Raw genomic sequence first — 20,881 nt, forward strand, 5'->3', positions numbered from 1 at the left:
GGCAGGCTGCCGCAGCCTCCGTTCAAAGCCCTGGGGGAAAGGCAGAGGCTGACGGGGACCTGCCGGGAGGGCCCTGGGGATCCGAGGTAGGCTTCTGAGCATAGCCTGGAGTCCCCTCCGGACAGGCCAAAGAGCAGCTGGCGGCGGAAGGAAAGGACAGGGACCGAAACAGCTGCAAATTATGTCGGCCCAGCCCCAGAGAGCCAAAGGGAACCAGAGGGGCAGGCCAGGCGCCCCAAAAGCAGATATCCATCTGAGAAGGCAGGGGGTCCGGAAGAAGCCACCCAGCCACAGAGAGCAGAAGCTAAGGAGCAGGGGGACGCGGGAAGCTGCATCCTGCACCCGCTCCCCATCCCGGCACGTTCACAGGTGTGAATTTCAGCTCCCAAGATTCCCCAGCTCACATGGATCCGGCAGAGAATTCTGGGACTCGGCCCACGTGCCCAGAGGCAGCCCAGGGCAGGGAAGGCTGGTCTGTCACCCCCACGATGCTGCAGCGACACCGGGGGTGGCCAGAAAGGAGAAGGGCCGGGCAGGGGTACCTGAGCGCGGAGCCCCAGGCGGGAGCCGAGTTCCAGGGGAGGGAAGGACTCCCAGGCGGCTGCTCCAGGGGCAGGGGGCGGCCATTTCACGTGGAAAAGGTTTACTGGGGTCCGGAAGCACCCTCTCCCCCCAGCAGCTGTCATGTCCCTGCAGAGCAGAAAGCAGCGGTGGCGTTCGAAAGGGGCCACGAAAGGCGACCTCCGCAAGCAGAAGAGAGGCAGGGGGCTCCACGGGTCTGTTGGCACCTGGTGCCCCTCCGCACGAGACCCAGAGCTCGCCTGGCTGACAGCCACCCGAGGGCACCATTCTCGCAGCCCGCGAGGCCGCGCTGGGGCCCAAGGGAGCTGGGACTGTTTGCCTGACCCAGACGCAACAGTGAATCGCTTGGAAAGGAAGCTCAACAAATAACTGAAGCTCCCGAGCGCTTCCACAATATGTCAGGAGACAGAAGTCAGCTTCTCAGAAGGAGGCAGGGAAAAGCTGCCAGTCCTCATGGAAGCCTAGGCAGGTGTGATCTGGGGCTCCAAGTGCGCGGGGGGAGGGGGAGGCTTCTGGGGGCCGCAGGCGCAATCGCACGGCTGCCCTGTGAGGGGCGCAGGAACGGAGCCCCCTTTCCAGCAGGTCTAAACCCAGAAAAGGGACGGGCTCTGAACACGGCTGGCCCAGGGCAAAGGGGCCCACGCCTGTTCCAAGCAGGACCCCCCCGCCCCGCCCCGCCCCGCCCCAAGGCTTCCGTCTCAAGCGCTGACGAGTCTTCCTTTGCAGGCCTGGAAACTCAGCGTGAGCCCTACCCGGCCTTGTGGGTGGCAGCGAAAGGTCAGACGGGGTCAGGAGGGGGGAGGGACGACTTCAGAAAGCCTGAAGCAGGGCGCCCTGTGGGGGGCGGGGGCAGGGGCAGGGACACCAGCTTTGAAGGGGACTCCCCTGACAGCCTTTCCGTTCCCAAGCACCAGGGAGGGGGGCAGCCAGGGGTCCGGAGGGCCGTTGCGTGCCGTGTGTCACGTCCCCGAGCCAGTGGGACCGGGCACGTGGTTTTCGCATCTAACCACCCAACTGCAGCCTGGCACCCGCGGCTTCCTCCTCGAGAACTTCTCTCTCCAGTAGAGGAAAGAGATCAAACCTCGCAGCTGGAAACGAAACAGCTCGAGTCAAAATAAGGCTACGGGGTGGTTTTGGTGACCCAGGTCAAACACGCTCCCAGGGGAAGAGGGGAACTGGCACGCAGCAGCGTCGGCGGGGGGGGGAGCAGCCTCTGCAAACCAGCCTGCAGCCTGGGGCAGGCCTGCCGGGGACGCGCGCGGGGCTGGCTGCTCCCTCGCCCAGAGCCCCGACTCCTTGCGGAGTCAGCCGCACGCGGAGGGAGACCGGAGGTCTGGGGGGCGCTCCCAACCACAGCGAGCGATGCTGGCTCTTCCTGCAGCACGCCCGCGCAGGCTCAGGCCCCGGGGCCAAGACCCAGAGCGCCAGCCCCCCGGGCCCCACAAGCCTCCTGCAAGGCCCGATCCACAGGTCCCCCACCAACCCCGACGCCCCGATTTCTGCCACGGGGGAGGGTCCTTTGCATGGCAGGCAGCCCCCCAGCTCGGCACAGATCAGGACAACAAACTTGGAGACGCATACGCAAGGTCTGATTAACCATGGTTTACTGAATAAACCACAAAGGGCTGGGCTCACTCAACATACTCAGACTTTTCCGGAAGTGGGCAGCTCTGTGCAATTTTGCAGGATGTTGTAGGGCCTCAAAAGGTTTGGGGTTTTTTTTAGAAATTAAACCTCGAAACTTCAACATTAGAGCTGACAAAAATGCCTTAAAATCTTAAAACTGTTTCTGCAAGAGGCTGCTTGCTTTAATTTTTATCACACGTTTTAAATAACGTTTTCATGTTTCTGAGGCCTCCCGCCCCCTGGCCGCAGCCCGTCGCACTCCTACCTACGCGAACCAAACCACGTCAAACTTTGAGCGGAGAGGGCCAGAACCCAGGTGCCCCCCCCGTCTGCAAGAGCAGCACCTGCGGGGAAGGGCCGCCGCCATGTCCTACCCACCCTGGAAGAGCAGAGCCTGCCCCCCCCCCCCGCCCCCGGCTAGAGGAAGACTCTCCCGCCAACAAGCTGAGCAGCGCCACCTTGTGGCCGCCTGAAGCGCTGCGCTGCTCCGTGCCCCCAGTACTCACATCGCTGGGGCTCAGGCCCCCGAGCCCACTGTCCTGCTCCGAGTCACGGCTGGACTCGTGGCCCTGGCCGGAGCGGGGGTGGGAGGGGTGGATCCAGAGCTCCAGGCGGGTGGCGTCGTCGCCCGAGGGCCGGAAGGCTGGCCTCTTGCTTCGCCTGCGCTGGCCGGGGCTCTTCTGCTCCAGCTGCTCCGCCTGTGCGGGGAGGAGAGGCCGTGAGGACCGCGGGGAGGGCAGAGATGGAGAAAGGCCTGACCGGCCCCCCCGTACCTTCCGCTTGGTCTCCTCGAAGAGGCTTGCCAGACTCTCCTTGGCGGTGAGGATGGGGTTGCTGGCGGCCAGGCTGCGCATGTAGTAGTAGACAGCATCCAGCTTCCGCCTCTGCGGAGAGAGCCAGACACACGGCATCAGGCCGGCACCCCGAGGCTGGCCCGAGCCCCAGTCCGCCACCCCGCCTGCAAGAAGGGAAGGGGACAGCAAGCCACGGGGGGCGACGGAGGCTTCCGCCAAGCCTTCCGCTGAGGCCCTGGAAAAGAAGAATGAGCCTGGCGCAATGCAGGGTCGGCCTGGGGTCCGGATGTAACTGGCACCCGACACCCTCTACATTTGCGCAGACCATCCCCACCTACAGCGGCTCAAGTAGCGCACGCCTCCCCCGGCACGAGTCGGTGGCAGGCCAGCCGTGCCCAAGCCCCGGGGCTCGCTGGGGCCTCACTCTCACCGTGTAGACAGCCAGGAGAGCCAACTGGTTGTATGGGCGGCCGTTCTTGGGGGCGATGTGCTGGGCCTTCAGGTACCAGCTGGGGAAAGAAGAGACCCAAGTGAGCGACCGGCCGGAGCCGCGGAAGAGCCGTGCCAGAGGGGCACCTGCTGACCGCGAGTTCTGCCAGACTGCTCTGGGGAAGGGGCGAAATTGAAGTGAGAGGGGTCCGTCCGTCACAAGGGCTGCCTAAGGCCCGGGGTCCGCGCAGCTTGTGCTCCTCAATGGCAGGAAGGCTTTCCGAGGCCTCAGCCCTTCGCTGGCTTTTGGCGGGCGTTCCTCCAGGAGGACTCTCGCTGGCAGACCCGACTGCCCAGAAAGAATCGCCCCTTGGGGTTTAGGCAGAGCTGAACCCTCCCCTCCTGCCTCCTTTGCCCAGAGGTCGCGCTCGAGGCCTTCCTCCTGCACAGCACGGCCTCTGCCTTCCCTCTGGCGGTCGACACGCGAACCAGAACTACGCTCGTTCGGGAAGGGACAGCCTGAAACGGAAGCCAAGCTGGACAGAGGTGGTGCTTGTATGCTACGGCTCCCTGGCAGGGCTGGCGCTTCCTAAGACATCAGGTTTAGGGAGCGGGAGCGCGAAGGGTTCGTAAAGCGGCACCCAGCCTTTGCCCCCCTCCACCAGTTCTTGCGCTCGTTGGGAAGAGGCGCTGCCTCAGCGTGTTGCACCCTCCATGGCTGCTGGGCACCTGCAGGCCAAGCGCCAAGCTCCGCTCTTAAGAAACGCTGCCACTGACCGCTCAAGCCGAGCGGGCTGCTTACTGTGGCTTGTGCTCTCGGCAGCTGACCGCCAGCCCTCTTGCGTGCCTGCAGCTGTTGCACTCGCCCAGACGTCACTTCCCGCTTCCTCGCCCGCTTGCCGCGGCTCCTCTTCTCCCGCTCACCCCCCGCGCCCCCCGGCTTTCCCTTTTCTAGGCCAAGGGTGTGGGCGGGGTGAGGGGCGTGCTGACCTGGAAAGGCCAGGCCGGGCTCAGCTAGCCGGCTGGGCACGGATGCCTGTGGGCGAGTTTGTGCCATCCTCTCAGCAGGCTGGGGGGAACCGAGACCTTTCCCTCCCAGGGTCCCAGGATTGTAAAACTTTTACGTCTCGGGGGGGGGGATGAACGGAGATGAGCCTCAGGAAGGTTGGGGGGAGCGTTTCTGCCCAGCTGCAGCATTTTCAGCACTGCTATTCCCAAGCGCAGGGGGCCCTCTCAACCTCCCCCCTCCCTCCCAGGGCGTCCTCCTGGACTCGCAGCCATCCCCGGATGGGAAGGCTGGTCCAGGAGGACCTGGTGACAGTAACTTTGGGGCTCACCTCCAGCCTGTTCATTAGTCTACTGCAGTGTTGTCCAAACGTGGCCACTTTGAGATGAGTGGACTTCAACTCCCAGAATTCCCCAGCCAGCATGGCTGGCTGGGGAATTCTGGGAGTTGAAGTCCACTCATCTCAAAGTGGCCACGTTTGGACAACACTGGTCTACTGCAACACCCTCCATATGGAATTGCACCTCGTTCGAAGACTACTTGGAAACCATAATGGACACCGTGGCTCTTGTGCTGACACTAGACACCACGAACTGCCGCAGGTTTCCGAGGGCGATTTAAGAGGCACCGAGGTTCTCGGCAGACCACCTCTTCCAACCAGAACTGACCTGACGCAAGCCGCTCAAACCCTGCTTGCCGCCTCCACTACCGGGAGCGCCGAGCGGCACAGCCAGGAAGAGATGCATCTCTGTTACGGCCCCCGGTTTGAAGAGTTCACCAGCACACTTGCTCTTATCCTTTGGCTTTTCAGAAACAAGCCAGAACAGCTCTTCTGGGAGACTTTCAATTAATTGAGACAGCACCGTAGAGTTGTTTACGTGCTCCGGTTTTATGATTATTTTAAATATTTGCTATGACTGTTTCTGTGCTGTGGCGATTGGCTAATTAATTATGCACCATCAAGTCAGCATCAGCTCTTAGCAACCACCCAAACGGATTTTCTCCAGGACGATTTCTCCCTAATCCGGTCTTTCGACAGTGCATCCAGTGGTGCTGTAATCAAATCCACCCACCTTCTGCAGGTTGTTGCACACGATGGACGTTTTGCCTTATAAACTGCTGAGTGTCGCAATCGGGGTTTAAGCGTCTATTTAGGCAAGCAGGCGCTAAAGCAGAACCATGCCGTGACCCCCCTTTTCTGCTGAAAAGTGGCATTTGGTAAGTTGAATGAAATAATCTCCCCAGCATCTCTAAACCCCATCTTCATCCCCACCCCCAGCTCCATCGAAGATCCGCTCTGGCTGCCACGCCCCTTGTGGACCCCCCCCATGACCCAAGGCAGAGAGGCGGTCCCTCTGCCCCGGGCACGTGCCCTACCTGCGTGCTTTCCCATAGTTTGCCGTGTCACTGCCTTGCTCCCGGTACCTGCAGATGTCGCCTTGGCAAATCAGGCTCCTCTGAGCACTCAGGAGCGCGTATTTCACCTGGGAAAGGAACAGCAGCAACCCAGTGGAGAGAGGGGTCCTGGGGGCAGCTGTAAGCCTTTCCGGGGCAGAGCACGGAGAGGCCGGAGAAGCCGCTGCCCGCTTTCAGGGGGGTCGTGACCCCCGCTCCTTTTCTTGGCTCATGGCAAGGTCAGGGCTGTCACCCCTCAAGAAACAGCTTATTTCTTCAGCAGAGAACAAGGGGGCCTGCCGTAAGAGAGAGATTTCCAGCCCCCAACCACCCAAAACGTGGGCCCCACCATCATGCAGCTCTTGTGGCTCAGGGAGCTCCCGGGGTGCCCTGAACGCCCCACTGTTTCTTGTGTCATCCCCCCAACCCACTGAGGGCCTTCTTCTCACCATCTTCCGCAGCGGCTTGCTACGAACAGCCATGCCATCCATGTAGTCCTCCAGCTTGAACTGGTAGGTGACTTGCAGCTTCTGCAGCAAGCCATCGAAGAAAACTGTGCCCTGCGGGGGGAGAAAAGGCAGCAGGGGTGAGGGCAAGAAGCATGAGCCTTTGGGGGGGAAGAGTCTACACGACCTCTAGTTTGGGGATAAGGGAGGAGGGATTCAGATCTTCCATGCTGTTCCCCACCGCGGCAGTAACGGGAGAGCTGGAGACAAGATGGGCGGCCAGGTGATTCCTCGGCCCCGGTCCTTCCAGGGAAATCTTGCCCGGGCACATTTCACAGGAATGTGCAGGGCTCTGGATCAGGAGACCAAAAAAATCTTCCAGGCACACAGGCGCACCAACACAGCCCCTGCCTGCCCCTTATTAAAAGAGCTGCAGAGAATACTGGGGAAAAACGCAGCCGCTGAAGGGCTAAGCCTGCCCTCCCGAACGCAGACAGCATGTCCATCACGCAAATGGGGGACAGGCAAAAGTGGCCGGCAGGCTTCGCCTTGCTGCGGGCAAAGGGTAGAACGTTCTTCCCTTCCGTCTTACTTAAGGCAGTTGTCACCTTCATCTAAGTTTTTAAGCTCAGCTTTTGCCAAGTCCAGATGAACATGACATCAAAAGATACTATACTATCTTTAGCTATTGCCTCTTCCCAGGGTTTCCAGCATAGTTCTTACGCATCTCTGTGGACCTGAAAACATCAGCTCCATCCTCTTGCAGATTTTCTGCTTTGACTTTTGGTTAAAAAACGTACTTGCTCCCCAGGTAAATCTGTAAGTGCTGGTGCTGGGGAGCTAATTAATTTGCCCCTTAAGCCAGCTGCCTCATAGTTTTGAAAAGCACGTTACCCCCCCAGCCGTGATAGGGAAGCCAAGAACCACATTCTCTTCGACAGGTTCCCCCTCCTTCCGGGCCCCTCTGCGTTCACGCTTAAAAGCCACTTTTCAGGATGACTCACTCCACACCCACACAGGTATCCATTCAGCTTTCTGCTTCACTCGGGACAATCTGCCGGACGGAGTCCCAAGACTCTGGCCACCCCCCCACCAAACCACCACCTTACCTCGTCCAGGATCTGGAGCAGCTTGGTGCGGATCTCCTGGGCGTTCTCCCCAGCAGGGTCCTTGAGCAGTTGCCGGAACTTCTCAATCACCTGGTAGAAAGCATTCTTCCACAGCAGCGGATCCACGTTCTGGGCATCGGCCAGTTCAATGTCAGTCAGGAGGCAGTGCTCGTACAGCTGCAGCATCTCTGCCCTGAAACGGTACATGCCAGCGGTCGGTGGACAGGCTCTGCTGCCCAGCCACGGCTCACAGAAAGCCGCCTTCGGGCGTCTGCTGCACGACACACGTTGCTCCAGAACAGACCCTGATCCTGCAGCAAAGGCGCCACAGCTCAGTGATTCACAGAGAGAACATCTGGCCTGGCCTCTTCTTTCTCACAGGCCAACAGTGGCCCTCAAGAAATCCACAGGCAAGAGTCCCCTAGAAGCACCAGCAGCTCCCGCGGCTAACAGCTGCTGGCAAACCCACGCCCTCCCATCCAGCTGCCTAACATACACCGGGCCCTCTTCCCTCTGTCTCAAGGAAGAAGCCAGAGCTCTTGTGCTCCAGGTGGGTTTGCACAGCATCCTAGGCTAGGCTAGGCTAGGCTAGGCTAGAACAGAACGGGGTTGCACGCTTTCCAGTCGGCTGCGTGGCAGGAACAAGGCCCTCATGTGCAGCTGCAGTCCGCTTCGTTCTTTGGGCACACCATGTGGTGTGAACACAGAATTGTGCCATATTAACTCGGATACATTCAGGCTTTCGTGTGTTGTTCAAATCTAGTCACCTTGTTCCTGGCCAGAAAGCCCAGCTCTGCAACGTCCTTGCTGACCATTTCGGGGGCCGTTCTTGCCATACTTCCCAGGGGTTGACAGGCAGACGCCCCCCGGCCCCCCGCCCGTTAATCCTAGTGGGGTCAAGTAATGCTTCCAGAGCTAATGAGGCTCCTGCAGCACGGCCTGGGGGCCTCTGGGCAGCAGCTGCCATGACCCAGTGTTCAAGGGCCCACCGGAAAAACCATGGACCGATTGCCCTGGGCGGCCTGGCACAGGTCCTCCTCCCTCCCTCCCTCCCTCCCTCCTTCTCCTCCCCCTCCTCCCCGCCCACCCTGGAGCTGCGTCTTCCAGACCTTCCGAGGCAGCCTCCCATAAAGGCAAACCCTCTGAGCCCCTGAGCACTGCTCCTCTGGGAAGAGGTACTCGGCACAGCTGGGGCAGCGCCACAAGCAGGCTGGCACTCCCCAGCAGAGGCGGAACGCCTATGGCTGCCCCTCCTCCAGCCCCACCTGAGCTTCCCCATCTTCTCCAGGCCCTCAGGACTCAGCCGGTCCCGGGACAGAAGGTTGCTCAGCTGCTGCTCCAGGTGCCCAGCTTCTCGGAGGGCCTTGCTGAGCTCCTGCTGCTGCAGGCTGCGCTTCTGCTGCTCCACCTCAGGGCTGGGGGGCTCGGCCTGCTTAGGGTAGCCAGCGGGATAATAGACGCCAGGGTAAACCTCACTGCTGGTGCCCACCGGATAGGGCAGGGAGTATCCTGTGTAGGGGTATGGGGGCCCTCCATAGTAATATGGGTTGTCCGAGTTCTGGAACCGATAGTAGGAGGCTTGCGCCTGGCGGGCGTCCCCTCGGGGCACGGGGGCCACCTCATCGTCCGTGTCCAGGAAGTGCAGCTGGGCCCCCTGGCTCTTCAGCGCCGGCTTCTGCTCTGGGTTGTTGGGGTCCCAGAGCCGACGGGCTGTGCCCCCCCGGCTCCACCCTCGCGTGCCTTTGCTGCTGCCAAAGAGGAGCCTAGCCCCCCCCGCAGGGGGAGCTTCAGGAGAACCAGTGCTGCTGGTGGAAAGGTCTGTGTTGGCTGGGAGTACCAGGATGCCGCGGCCCCTGGTCTGGGGCTTTCCCTCCCCAGCCTCCGCGGAGTCCCTCAGGCCGGCCCCAGCGGGCTTGCCCTTTCGCCAGTCGGGATGGGAGGCTGAGAGACCCCTGCCTGTGGCCCGGCTGCCCCCCTGGGCTCCTCTGGCCTCTCTCCCGTCCAAGCTCCGGGACAGCCAGCTGTGCTCCGGGGGCCTCCTTGTCTCCTGGGCCTCCTCAGCTCTGTCCTCTTCGAGGGAGTCGGTGGAGGAGGCCGAGAGCTGCTTCTGTGGACGGGGCCTCTCCTGGGGCTTCTTCCCCGCCTCAGCCTCTCCACGGGCCCCGTCGGTGCTGTTGTTGCTCCCTGCCGAACTGGTGCTGCAGGTGCGGTAGCGGCTGCGACGCTTGTCCGAGCGTGAGTAGCGCTTGGGGGGGCTGGCCTTGCCATGGCCTGGCTCGTCCCTGGTCTTCCTGGGCCGCTCAGCTCGCCTGCCCTTCTCCCCCCACAGAGGCTTGGCCCCTTCCTGGCTCAGGTCTCCTTCCTGGTCCCCTGGCCTCCTGGGGCCCTCACCGCCCCTCCCAGAATCCTTTTCAGAGTCTGCTCCCCTCTCCTCCTTCACGGGGAGCTCCTCAGCTGCCAGTGGGGCAGCCACCGTCTCTCGGGACGAGATCTGCAGGCGTTTGCCAGGCTGGTAGATCTGCTGGTCGGGCTTCTTGGCCCGTCTAATGATCCGAGGGCACCAGTCCTCGGGGGTGCTCAGGCGGCCTTGGGGAGACCCTTCCGGGAAGCCATTTGGCGGCTGGCTGCTTCCCTCGAGCGGGGCCTGGGCGGGACGGGAATCCTCCCTGCAGGAAGCAGCTGAGGGCTCCCTGTGGCCAGGATCCTCTTCCTGGGCCTCCTCCTTCCTTGAAAGCTCTTGCTTTGCTAAGGCAGGCTTGTTCCGGAGGCGGGAGAGGCCAGGCTTATAGATTTCGAGATCTGGACGCCGGTTGTCTTTACGATGCCGGGGCTCTTTCATGGTCTCTGCAGCAGGGAAAACACAAGATGACCGTCAGTCCCACAGTAGGCAATTAAAGCAGCTGAGGTGGATGGAGGGTGAGGCTCACCAGGGAGCAAACTGGCTTATACAGGGGGTCCTCGTTTAGTGACCACAATTGGGACCAGCAGCTCTGTCATTAAGCGAAGCAATCACTAAGCGGGAAATCACATGTCCATAACAGTGCTTTCCTTTTCCCAACTCCCCTGCCCTTTGGAATGCTCACCCTGGCACTGAGATAATTAGCAAGGGGATTAAGGTTTGTATTTACATTCACTGGAGAGGAAGGGATTACAAGAGAGTAAGTAGGCACACAATGGGGAATACACCAGGCTGAGTGTGCCACCGCATTCCTTTCAATGTGTATTTCCCACTGTGTGCTTGCTTACTCTCTTGTAATCCCTTCCTCTCCAATCTCTCCACTCTGCAAGGGGAGGAAATATGATAAACCACGGGTCAAGCACAGGACAATGCATACTGACTGTAATGGCAATCACATGACTGAGGGACGCTACGAAGGCCGTAAATGCGGGCATTGGGCATAAAGTTATTTTTTTCAACACCGTCATAACTTCAAACAGTCGCTGAACGAGGCAGTTGGTAAGTGAGGTCTACCTGTAATGGCTTTTGATAGATTCAGGACATGACATGGCTTTATTAATACGAAAAGGTAGGAGATGCAACCCTAGGAAATTTCTGCTTTTTAAAAGTAAGTAAGTAAGTAAGTAAGTAAATGTGTGTGTGCGTGCGTGCGCGCGCGTGTAAATTGAAACAAACAAAAAACAGAAAATCAAAGATAAGCAAAACAAAGTTATGAAGAAAGAAAAAGCCCACTTTTGTGCTTAAATAAAGATTCTGAAACCACCAATGTTTCACCTCTCTTCCCATATTTATTTATTTTATTAAATTTAGATAGTTCCCCATCTCACACTTGTGACTCAGGGCAGTGCACACTATTAAAATAAGAAAAAAACCAAACAATGAAAAGAATTTAAAAAGCCATTAAAATACAATTAAAACGACAATAATAAAAAAAACCACAGGAGATGTTTTATGCTCTGTCTAGTTTTCTGCTATTATCTACTGCGTGTCCTGCGTACTTTTAAGCCAATAAGACGATTGATAAGCATTCACAGGCATTCTAAATAGTCAATACCCCTTCTGCTTTAAAGTCAGATCAGTGAAGCAACATGGGCGTTAGAGATCTACAGAAATCTATGTCAGGTAAGAGTCTCTGAGGCTCAGAAGTTTTCAACTCCGGTTGGCCCAAGGAATGGTATCTGCTACCTGATGGCACAGGCGGTGTCAATTCTGCTGGGTCCAACGTGCGGGTGCTGCCAAAAGCGAGAGAGGTCAGGGAGAGACAGGCTCCAGGGCTTTGCCTGCTCCTTCTTGAGTTACCTGCCAGCACCAGAACACTCCCTTCTTGCTCCCACCACGCTCATCCCTTCAGCTTCTCTTAACTTCCTCACCTGGGCAGCCATTGCTACTTGAACTCCTTAACAACCGAATGGTGGCAGTTATAAAACTGAGTCTTTTTTCCCCAAAGCATGACCCTGAGTCAAACGCTGCTGCTGCTTCTATTATTAGATGTCTAGCCTGCCATTAATTAATTAATTAATTAATTCATGTGGGCATGCTAACCAAATTAGCGACACGTATATTCACATCGTATTCCATGCTGAAACCTTTTAGAGTTTGACTTTTGGCCTGACTCACATAATCCGCCACTGGGTAATTCATTCTATAGGAAATATCAGCTGATCCAAAACGCAGTGGCCGGGAGGTGCTGACTGGGCAGCCCACCTCGCTATGGGGGCTGCGGCTGGGTTTCCGAGTGCAACCGTAGGGGCTGGTAACCCCGTTAAGCAGGGTGAGGTGCTTTTGCGTACCGTGTAGATTCTGTTCTTGGATAACCTGGGAGCGCCTGCTGAAAGTCCCTATTTTACGTGGTACAGCGGGAGGGCCTGATGGCACGCACTCTCTGTGGGGACTTCCCTGCTTTGGCGCAGCTTGCCCCCCCAAAGGAAGACGACCCTTAGTCTGGAGCCCTTCTGAAGGATAGTGAGACCTGGCTCTTTCAGAAGGCCTCTGGAAGCTGACTACACGGAGCCACACACCCCCCACTCGGTTTTTGTAGCGACTGCATCGTCACCCTCCCGGAGCAGCTAAGATACCAGGCACCAAGCAGTAACTCCCTACTGAGGCGGAGCCCCTCGGAGACCCCCCCTTAACCCCAGCGGCTGCTCCTTCCCAGGGCGGGAACAGACCTTCTCCGGGGGAGCACATCCCCACCGTGGCCGAGGACTCCCCCCGCTCAGCTCCATGGGCCATGGCAAGTCTGCGGGCTGCAACCAGGAATGCCCAGCCTGCTGCTGGGGGGAGGTTCCAGGTGGGCAGGCATCGGAACGCTGGGAGCTGCTCCCGCGGCAACGGAGCCTTGGCAAGACAGGCTCCGGAACACAGCGCCTCAGCCAGGGTGGGCAACGGAACCAGACGAGCCGCGGGTACTCGCCTGGCTCCCGGGCACGGGGGTCCGCACAGCCTGGCTGCCGGATCAGGCCAAAGGTCCCCAACCCCCAGCTAGAGTCAGCCGGCGTGCCGAGCACCAGCACCAGGCCTTAGCTCTACAAGCAAAGAACAGGAAGGAGCATCACGCAAGGAGGCCTTTATGTCCCTGCAAGCAAGCACAGCTAACTTCCCACTCAGTGTGCCACATGCCTGTCACATTATGATGAGGTTGATTTGATGGGCACAGCATTTTGTTAATTTTTCCTTTTCTTTGTCTGTCAGCCATTTGGGTGACACTTTTTACTAGAACAATAAGGTACCTCTGGATTCGGGAAACATTTTAGGCCAAGCTGGGCAGCCGGCCGAAACCCAGCTCATCCGAGAATCTTGTGCGAGCCAAACCAACCCACTCAGCCATCGAGTGGCTCCTCTGTTTGGGCACAGCGTGCTACGTGAATAAAGCTGCTGTATTAATTCATTAATTAATTAAACCAATTTATACAGCCGCCCATCTACCAGGAGGAACTCTGGGCGACAAACAGAATAAAAACACAGACCATTTAAACCAATAAACCATGTCGAGGCCCCGGTAAAACTCAAATTCATCCATCGACCACCCTATGCCAGCCCCATCAACCACCCTATTCAGCCCCAGTGCCCGGGAGAAAAGCCAGGTCTTCACCGCTTTTCCGAAGGCCAAAGGATCGGAGCCACTCGTATCTCCGAGGAGAGGCTGTTCCACAAGGCAGCGAAGACATGCTTCTGAGGCCCCACCAGGCAAGTCTGCTTCATCAAGGGGACACTGAGCATGCCCACCCTGCCAGATCTAGTGGAATGGGCAGAAACCATCAAGGATAGGTGGTCCCGCAAGTAACCCAGCTCCGTGGCACGCAGGGCTTTAAAGATGACAACCAGCACCTTGAATTGCACCTAGCTTACTGGAAGCCGGTTCAGCTCACACAGCAGTGGGGTTTCTGCCCATGTCGCTGCATTCTGGACCTACTGCAGCTTCCAATTGCTCTTCAAGGGCAGCCCCACGGAAAACGCATTGCAATACTCCAACTGGAAGGTGACTAAGGCATGAGTGACCATGAGCAGTGCCCTTTGACCTAGGAAAGGGCATGGCTGGGGCACAAGAGGTATTTGTATTTATTGGCCAGAGAGAGCAGAGCACTAGGTCGTAGCAGCTTCTTTGGAGTTTAGCCCCTGAATGTCACCCACTTGGATTTCCAAGTATAAATGTGTTTAAGGCGTTCTCTCCGGCCACTGAGGTTGAAAGAGGGAGTCCTTGGCCTGTTGTTCCATGCACTTGAACCCAGTATCTATCTCCCCCATGACTTCAACCTGTCCCACCCGATCACACAGAGAGGGCATGCTTCGGACCCCCTCAGTAAAAGAACTCCGATAAGCGGGGTCCAGAAGACGGGCCTTCTCTGTGGTAGCCCCCGCCCTTTGGAACATTCTGCCCTCGGAGGTGCGATTGGCCCCCTCACTCCTGGCCTTCCGTAGGGCTTTGAAGACCTGGCTCTGCCACTTGGCCTGGGGTGGGGAGGGAATACTTCAAGCGTGGGGATGGCTAGCCCCATAGAGGTCTGCTGTGTTCAGCCCCAGATTCTTCATCTTCTTGGACTCTCCTTTTCCTTTTTTAGTAATGTTTTTAAATTGATGTTTTATGTATTTATATATATTTATGGTTTTAATGTTTTGTGTGAGTCGCCCTGAGTTCCCCCATTGGGGGGAGATGGGTGGGGGAGAAATCAAATAAATAAACAAATAAATAAATAAATAAATAAATTTGTGCAAAGGCCCTTCTAGCCATGGCTGAGTCCAGGAGGACGCCCAGATTATGCCCCAGCTGACTAGGCGAGGGTCATCTTTGTTATCCAGGGAAAGAGTTTAGCGCAGGGCCGCCTCCTGCCTCTCTGAACCTAAGGAGGTGGCCAAGGGGCCTGGGAGAGTGCCACCCTCTGGAAACATGGAGGCGGTGGGCAGACTATTCCCCAGAAGCTGGTTTCCAGCACAGCCAGCACAGCTCTTTTCATCACACGGCATTTCATTAAGGAGCCCTGAAGCTGAGTACCGGGTTCAAGCGCATGGAACAGCAGGCCAAGGACTCCCTCTTTCAACCTCAGTGGCCGGAGAGAACGCCTTAAACACATTTATACTTGGAAATCCAAGTGGGTGACATTCAGGGGCTAAACTCCAAAGAAGCTGCTACGACCTAGTGCTCTGCTCTCTCTGGCCAATATCGTTCAAGTCAGGGGTTAACCGCTGTCGGATCCAAAGCCACCGAGCGATTTCATTTTCTGTCACTCCCACTGCGAAAGGGAACCACACTTTTAATTTCTTTTCATATATTTGATGTCTTTTCCTTTTGAAGCGAAGGGGTAACAGAGTGAATATAAAGCCATATTTGATATTAAAAAGCGTGTGCCTATTAGCTTTAGTAGACTTCTTTAGACTTGATAAAAATACTAAATGCAGCTTGCATTTTATGAACAGGACTAGAGACCGGCCCTGGGGAACCTCTCCCTCCTACAGGGCCTCCACCTCTTCTGGACCAGCACACCAGCATTCACTAGGAAAGGACCCTGAGGTCTGCGCTCCCAGCCATTAGGACGTCCTTTCTAAGGTCTCGTCTTTGCCAGCATTATCACCTTGCGGAACACACACAGGTGCTCTCACCGCTTTTCCACCAGAAAAGCAGTAGCGGGAGGTCAGGCAGAATACTCCAGGCTTTTTTCAGTTAAAACTGCAAGACAAAAGGCTTTGTTTCAGGCCTCTTAGAAAGGCCAGGGCATGCCTGGCAAATGTGCTGAGGAGCATCCAGGGGGCAAAAATACTTTTGGTCCTTTCGTAAATGAGGCCAAGCCTCAAGGCAGAGCCTCCACAAGACACTGCTGCCCCTCCCAGAGTCAACGGATGCCCCTCACAACCCGGGTTCAGGCCTGTGGCAGCCATTGCTTCAGTCTCCCATGAAGAGTCTCCTTTCCGGACAAGCGCGACTGTCTGCTGCTTGCCTCGCCTCCGGCCACTCTCCTGCCCTCAAGGGCCCTCCTCACTGCCTGCTGGCCCAGTGGCAGGTCTGTGACTTGCTCACACTTCCAGCCCCATGCCCGCCAATCCTTTCAGGTGCCTGTTGTGGCTAGCAATTCCTCCGCTCTTGCTCTCCTTTGAAGGTGAGGGTGGTTCAGTCTCAGCTTCCTCTGGGAAACTGCCTTTATATTTAGGGATTCATAAAAGCTCTCTTCTCCTTTGACCCTCTTGGCTGGCAGCCCACACTCCTAACCGTTAAGATGACCGGCCTTTACCACCAACGTCCAGAGATACCTGTGGTGACGGCTGCCCTCCCCAGCATCCCTTGGCTTGACCTGGCTGCCAGGTGTCCTACATCCCTCCTGCCCATCTCCTTCTAGTCTGCAACTGCCTGCAATGATTTCTCTACCTAAAGGGGACTTTGATTTTTTATTCAGCACGGCTTTTCGTTCTCCACTGAGCCTTTCTATTCACTGGCTCCATTGCTTCAGTGCCTCCTTTTTCTTGTGAATGACCACCCACTCTCCTCTTTAGTCAACAGGTTCAGTTAATCAGAAAAAGGGACTGCGCAATGCTAATTATAACCATTATTAATTTTAAACCACGGGCACAGCATGATCACACGTGTCAAAGAGGACAGGTTTATGACTTAGCTATATCCTGATCAGGACACATTTTAAGGACTTTGAGTGTTCAGGAAATATATTGTGGGTGGTCAGTTATTAGGTACATATATACCCCTTTGAGACTCAGCCGGGATCTGCTTCTCTTGGTCTGGGGAACCCTGGCCTGGACAAGTCATCCCATCTAAGTTCTTCAAAGAGCCATACCTTAATTGCAATGTAAATTGCAATCAGTGCACCTTTAATAACATTGGTTTGCATTGTTTGGGTGTCTTTTCAGCGTACCAATGTCCAGCAAACACATCTGATGCTCACATCACTTTCCTTGGCTGCAGCTGCTAGCCAAGGCCACCATTGGTGGGAACCTAGTAGGATAAAATGATTCTATTAATTCTTATGATTGCCTTCCCCATTTCCTCCATTAATTTGCTCTCTGAAGGGGAAAGGGCAGGGGAAAGGAGGGAGCAATCGACGATGTCACCACCATTGGCAGCCTCAAGGAGGAATTGCCCACCTCCATTCCTTTTGTACCCCTCACTCTCAAGACAGAGACAAAAGTTCCTTGATAGCCAAAGGTTCTGTACAGCCTTTCCAAGACATGGGTCACTGGCCAGCATACTATAGGGCACGAGGCTATACACAAGTCTAACTCTCCCCTGATAGCTGCCTGGGATGCCAACAGGCTGATCTTGACCCAGGACTTGGTTCTGGGACACCTGAGGGACCATCCCCACCCTGTTCATGCAGACATGCAGGGAGGGGATGTTCTGGGTCCCATCCTTATGACAATTCAGAGAGATAGGGGCCCAAAGGGCAGTCCTTCCCTCACTTGTACCTTTTCAGGGCCCTACTTGGCAGAGAATGAAGAGCTGGCCCTTTAAGAAGGGGCTCAGCTGTCTCAGGAGGAGGTTGTTAGCAACTGCTGTGCAGTGGCAAAAGGAGAAGTGCAGAAAGTACGCTGGAGGGAGGTACCATGAAAGAATCAAGTTGAACAAAGAAGGAAGGAAGAACAAAAAGAAGTGGAAGCCCAAAGCTGAAGATGCCAGGGAAGAACAGGGTGCCATGAAAGATGGCAGAGGGTGGCTGATGGAAAAGCCAGAAGATAGGCAGTGGCTAGTTAGCTGGGCAGCAGCAGAACCACCACTCAGACATACTGGAAGATGGAGGGACCAAGATGCTGGAGACTGGGAGACTGGCACACAAAGGCCCAGAGCCTGGCACCTGAGAGGGCTACGCAGCGGTTGTTGTAAGCAGTGCTGGCAAAGGCAACTAGAAGCCCAGGTAGTGAGCAAGGGGGACTGAGACAACGGCAGCAACTTGAGAACACCCTGTGGCATGTGGTGGGGAAATCGCCCCCATAAGCAAGGAACCAAAGAGGTTGGAGATAGATGCAACAAAGCGCCTTTAATTGGCATGCACAACTACAGTGATCACTGGTCTCCTTGCCAAAGGAACACAGAAGAGACCCAAAGTGCACAAGGTTATGGGATCTAAACTCTCTGAAAGGGTCAGGTGGTTAGATAAGCTCTGCTGTTGTCAATGGGCTTTTGTTTCTATGAGAAGGGTTACTGTTTATGTTTGAGCACCTGGATTTGTATATGTTTCGGGTTGTTCTGTGTTTTTAAATCTTGTAAGCCACCCAGAGTCATTTGGGTGAGATGGGCAGCTATATCAATCATGCAAATAATCAGAAAATACTGGAAGATTAGCTTCCTCTAAACAGCCACTTTTGGCTGTTGTCCATCTGACCAAAATGCTGAAGGTGATCTGGAGACAGTGAAAGAAATCGCGGAGGTGTACCACTGAGAGGTCATAATAATGGGAGATTCTGTCACAGGGCGTGGGTACAGTCACACTCAGCACATTGCAAAGAAATCTTTCTAGATACCCTAAGTGACTGTGCCTCTGGACAGATGGACTTGGAAGCAACCCGAGGTTTGTTCGCTGTTGTTCGGTCGTGTCCGACTCTTCATGACCCCATGAACCACATCGCGTCAGGCCTTCCTGTCCTTCACTGCCTCCCTGAGTTTGCTCAGTTTCATGCTCATTGCTTCAGAAGAGAGGTTAACCTTGACTTAATCTGAAGTGATGACCGAGACCTGGTGCAAGATGTAACTGTGTGGACCAACAGGGTACAGTGACCACAATCTCACATTTTGCATATAGGCAAGTGGAAAATTGCCAGAAGAGTCCAACAGGAAAAGCGAAGAGGGCAAAGAATTTATTTCAGACAACAAAGATTGAGGCTTAAATAGAATGTATTCCACGATCAACAAGGAGAAGGCCAGCTCAGTGTCCAGGAAGCTTTAAAAGCTAAGAAATCTTCTTCCTAGAAATGGAAAGCCTGTCTTGAGGAGCATAAGCTCTGGACTGAAGCTTGAGACAGAAACACAGTACGTATATCTTTTTACTCTGAAACTCCTTGGCCTAGTCTGGCTAAAACTTAGCATTAAACTTTAAGAAATCCTGGAAAACTGATTGAAAGGGAGCAAATATGGTCTTCAAAAAGGGCAAAACCAGAGACCAGTAAGAGCACATCTAAATCTGGTCAATCTGCAAGCACTGTGAATACCATGCAGTAATTTCCAGAAGTCCAAATGGATTTGTCCAGAACAAATCTTGCCAGGTTAATTTTATAGGTAGTCCTTGAGTTACGGCCATTTGTTCAGTGACTGTTCGAAGTTACGACGGTGCTGAGCAAAGGGACTTATGACCAGTTGTCGAAGTTCTGGCCATTGCAGCACCCCCGCAGTCACATGAACTCTTTCCATGGCTTCCCTGCGATTGCACACACGCACGCGCCAATTGCATGCGCCAACTGCAGTCGTAACTGCAGAGATAGGATACGACTCAGTGGTGACCCAGTATACATGAAAACGAAGCCGAAACTGAGCTGATAAACGGAATGTGAGTCAGCAATGTTGTCTGGCTCCTAGGAAGGCAAACACAATTCTAGGCTGCACTAGGCTTGCCAAGTAAGAGGAATATGCTGCGCTGGTTCAGACCCCGCCCCAAGTACGGTGGCCAGTTCCCGGGTCCCGCTGCAACAGACCCAAAGAGATGGGAAAGGCGCGCGGAAAGGCAAGGGTGCCCAGGGCGCTAGGCGTGAGGCTGCCGGAGAGCGGCTGGGCACGCGCAGGCGTGTGCCACGCAACTTTCCAAACACCCCAGGACCGTCAGTCACGCTCGCTCGCTCGCTCGCTCTCACTCCAGAGCCCGCAACTCGAAATAATAGTGACAGGAGGCAGATTCTGGCAAAAGGTCGGGGAAGACTTCCCACGCGAGCCGGCTCCCCTTCGCGGGTGGGGCCGGCGGGGGCCGGACAGCCACCCATCCCAAACGCTCAATCCGGATTCGCCTCATCCATCCATCCGTCCATCCATGTATTACTTCAGTTTCGAGCCCGGCCAGCCCCCAGCAACTCCGCCTGCCTTGCCGGGAGCAATCAGAAAGAACAGCAGACCGCGCCACGAGGCCGCGGAGGAACAGCCCGGAACAGCCCGGCCCAGCCCAGCCCGCCGCGCGGCGAAGGAGGAAGCCGCCGGGCCCCGAGCCCAGCAGCCCAAGACGGCGAAGGGCTCGGCCGCTTCGGCCCGGGAGAAGCGCCAGCGGGCGACTGCGGAGGGCGGCCGCCGCCACCGCCGCCCCGAGGCCCGCTGCGCGGAGGGGCCAGCCGACCCGGCCGGAGGGCGGCCCCCGGGCAGCGGGCCCCGTGCCGGGCAGGGCTCCTCGAGCGAGGGCCGGCGCCCGAGTCGCCCGCCTCGCCGCCGGACTCACGGGGCCCGCGGAGGCGCCCCGTCCGCCGCCGGGCGAGACCCTCCGGGCGGGAAGCGCCTCCCGGCGGGCCCCGCGGCGGCAAGGGATTGTGGGGGCCGTAGTCCGGCCCGGGCAGGGAGGCCCCTCCGCGCAGCAGGTGCTCCGGGAAGGGAGGGCCCCCCGCGCCGCCCCGCCCCGACCCGCCCCGCGCCGAGGGAAGAGCGCGCGGCCACGGGGCGCGCGCAGGTGGCTTGGCGGGGGAGGGGGCGCCAGCGCGCCACGCCCCCCGGCCGCCCTGCGCCGCCCTGCGCCGCCCTGCGCCGCGCCGCCCGCCCGCCGCGCGCCTCACCTGGGCCGCCCCTCCCGAGCGCCGCCGCCGCCTCCGCCGTGGCCAGGATCCCCCGCCGGAGCTCCGCCGCCGAAACGCGGACCCGCTCGAGCTCCGCCGCCGCCATCTTGGCTCGCCGAAGCCAGGGAAACAAACGGCGGACGGTGGCCGAGCGCGGCCAAACCGGCCAGGGCGCGCCAGCGCGCACGCGCCAGCCGCGGGCGGAGGGGCGGGGCCGGCGCGGCTCCCACGTGCGCTCCCGGTCCCCGGCGGGCCGAGCGCGCTGGCTGCCCGGCCCGGGAAAGCCCGAGCCGCCGGCGACGCTTGCTGGCTGGCGGAGCGACGCCGCGGGCAGACCCCCGGGGGCGGGCCGGCGGGAAGGG

The 20,881-nt window shown here is 57.3% G+C and overlaps 1 protein-coding gene across 2 annotated transcripts in view; it reads right to left on the reverse strand.

Annotated features, from left to right (window-relative positions):
* Positions 1 to 20,814, reverse strand: part of SMG6 (SMG6 nonsense mediated mRNA decay factor) — a 74,356-nt gene extending 53,542 nt beyond the window's left edge. The window contains exons 1-8 of one of the 2 annotated variants that reach the window (XM_088138657.1): positions 20,520 to 20,814; positions 8,653 to 10,231; positions 7,388 to 7,580; positions 6,282 to 6,392; positions 5,815 to 5,921; positions 3,433 to 3,511; positions 2,982 to 3,092; positions 2,715 to 2,906 (exon numbers count right to left, since the gene is read on the reverse strand). In XM_088138657.1, the coding sequence (XP_087994783.1) occupies positions 2,715 to 2,906; positions 2,982 to 3,092; positions 3,433 to 3,511; positions 5,815 to 5,921; positions 6,282 to 6,392; positions 7,388 to 7,580; positions 8,653 to 10,231; positions 20,520 to 20,625 (2,478 nt within the window). In that variant the 5' untranslated portion in view covers positions 20,626 to 20,814. The remainder of the gene's footprint in view (positions 1 to 2,714; positions 2,907 to 2,981; positions 3,093 to 3,432; positions 3,512 to 5,814; positions 5,922 to 6,281; positions 6,393 to 7,387; positions 7,581 to 8,652; positions 10,232 to 20,519) is intronic. The other variant, XM_088138655.1, reaches the window with a different exon arrangement.
* Positions 20,815 to 20,881: the final 67 nt, after the last annotated feature.

The sequence above is a fragment of the Python bivittatus genome, unplaced genomic scaffold (genome assembly GCF_059951505.1).
Source record: "Python bivittatus isolate LINGU-HERP-01145 unplaced genomic scaffold, Pbiv_v1 ctg000240_np1212, whole genome shotgun sequence".
In the NCBI taxonomy this organism is placed as follows: domain Eukaryota; kingdom Metazoa; phylum Chordata; class Lepidosauria; order Squamata; family Pythonidae; genus Python; species Python bivittatus.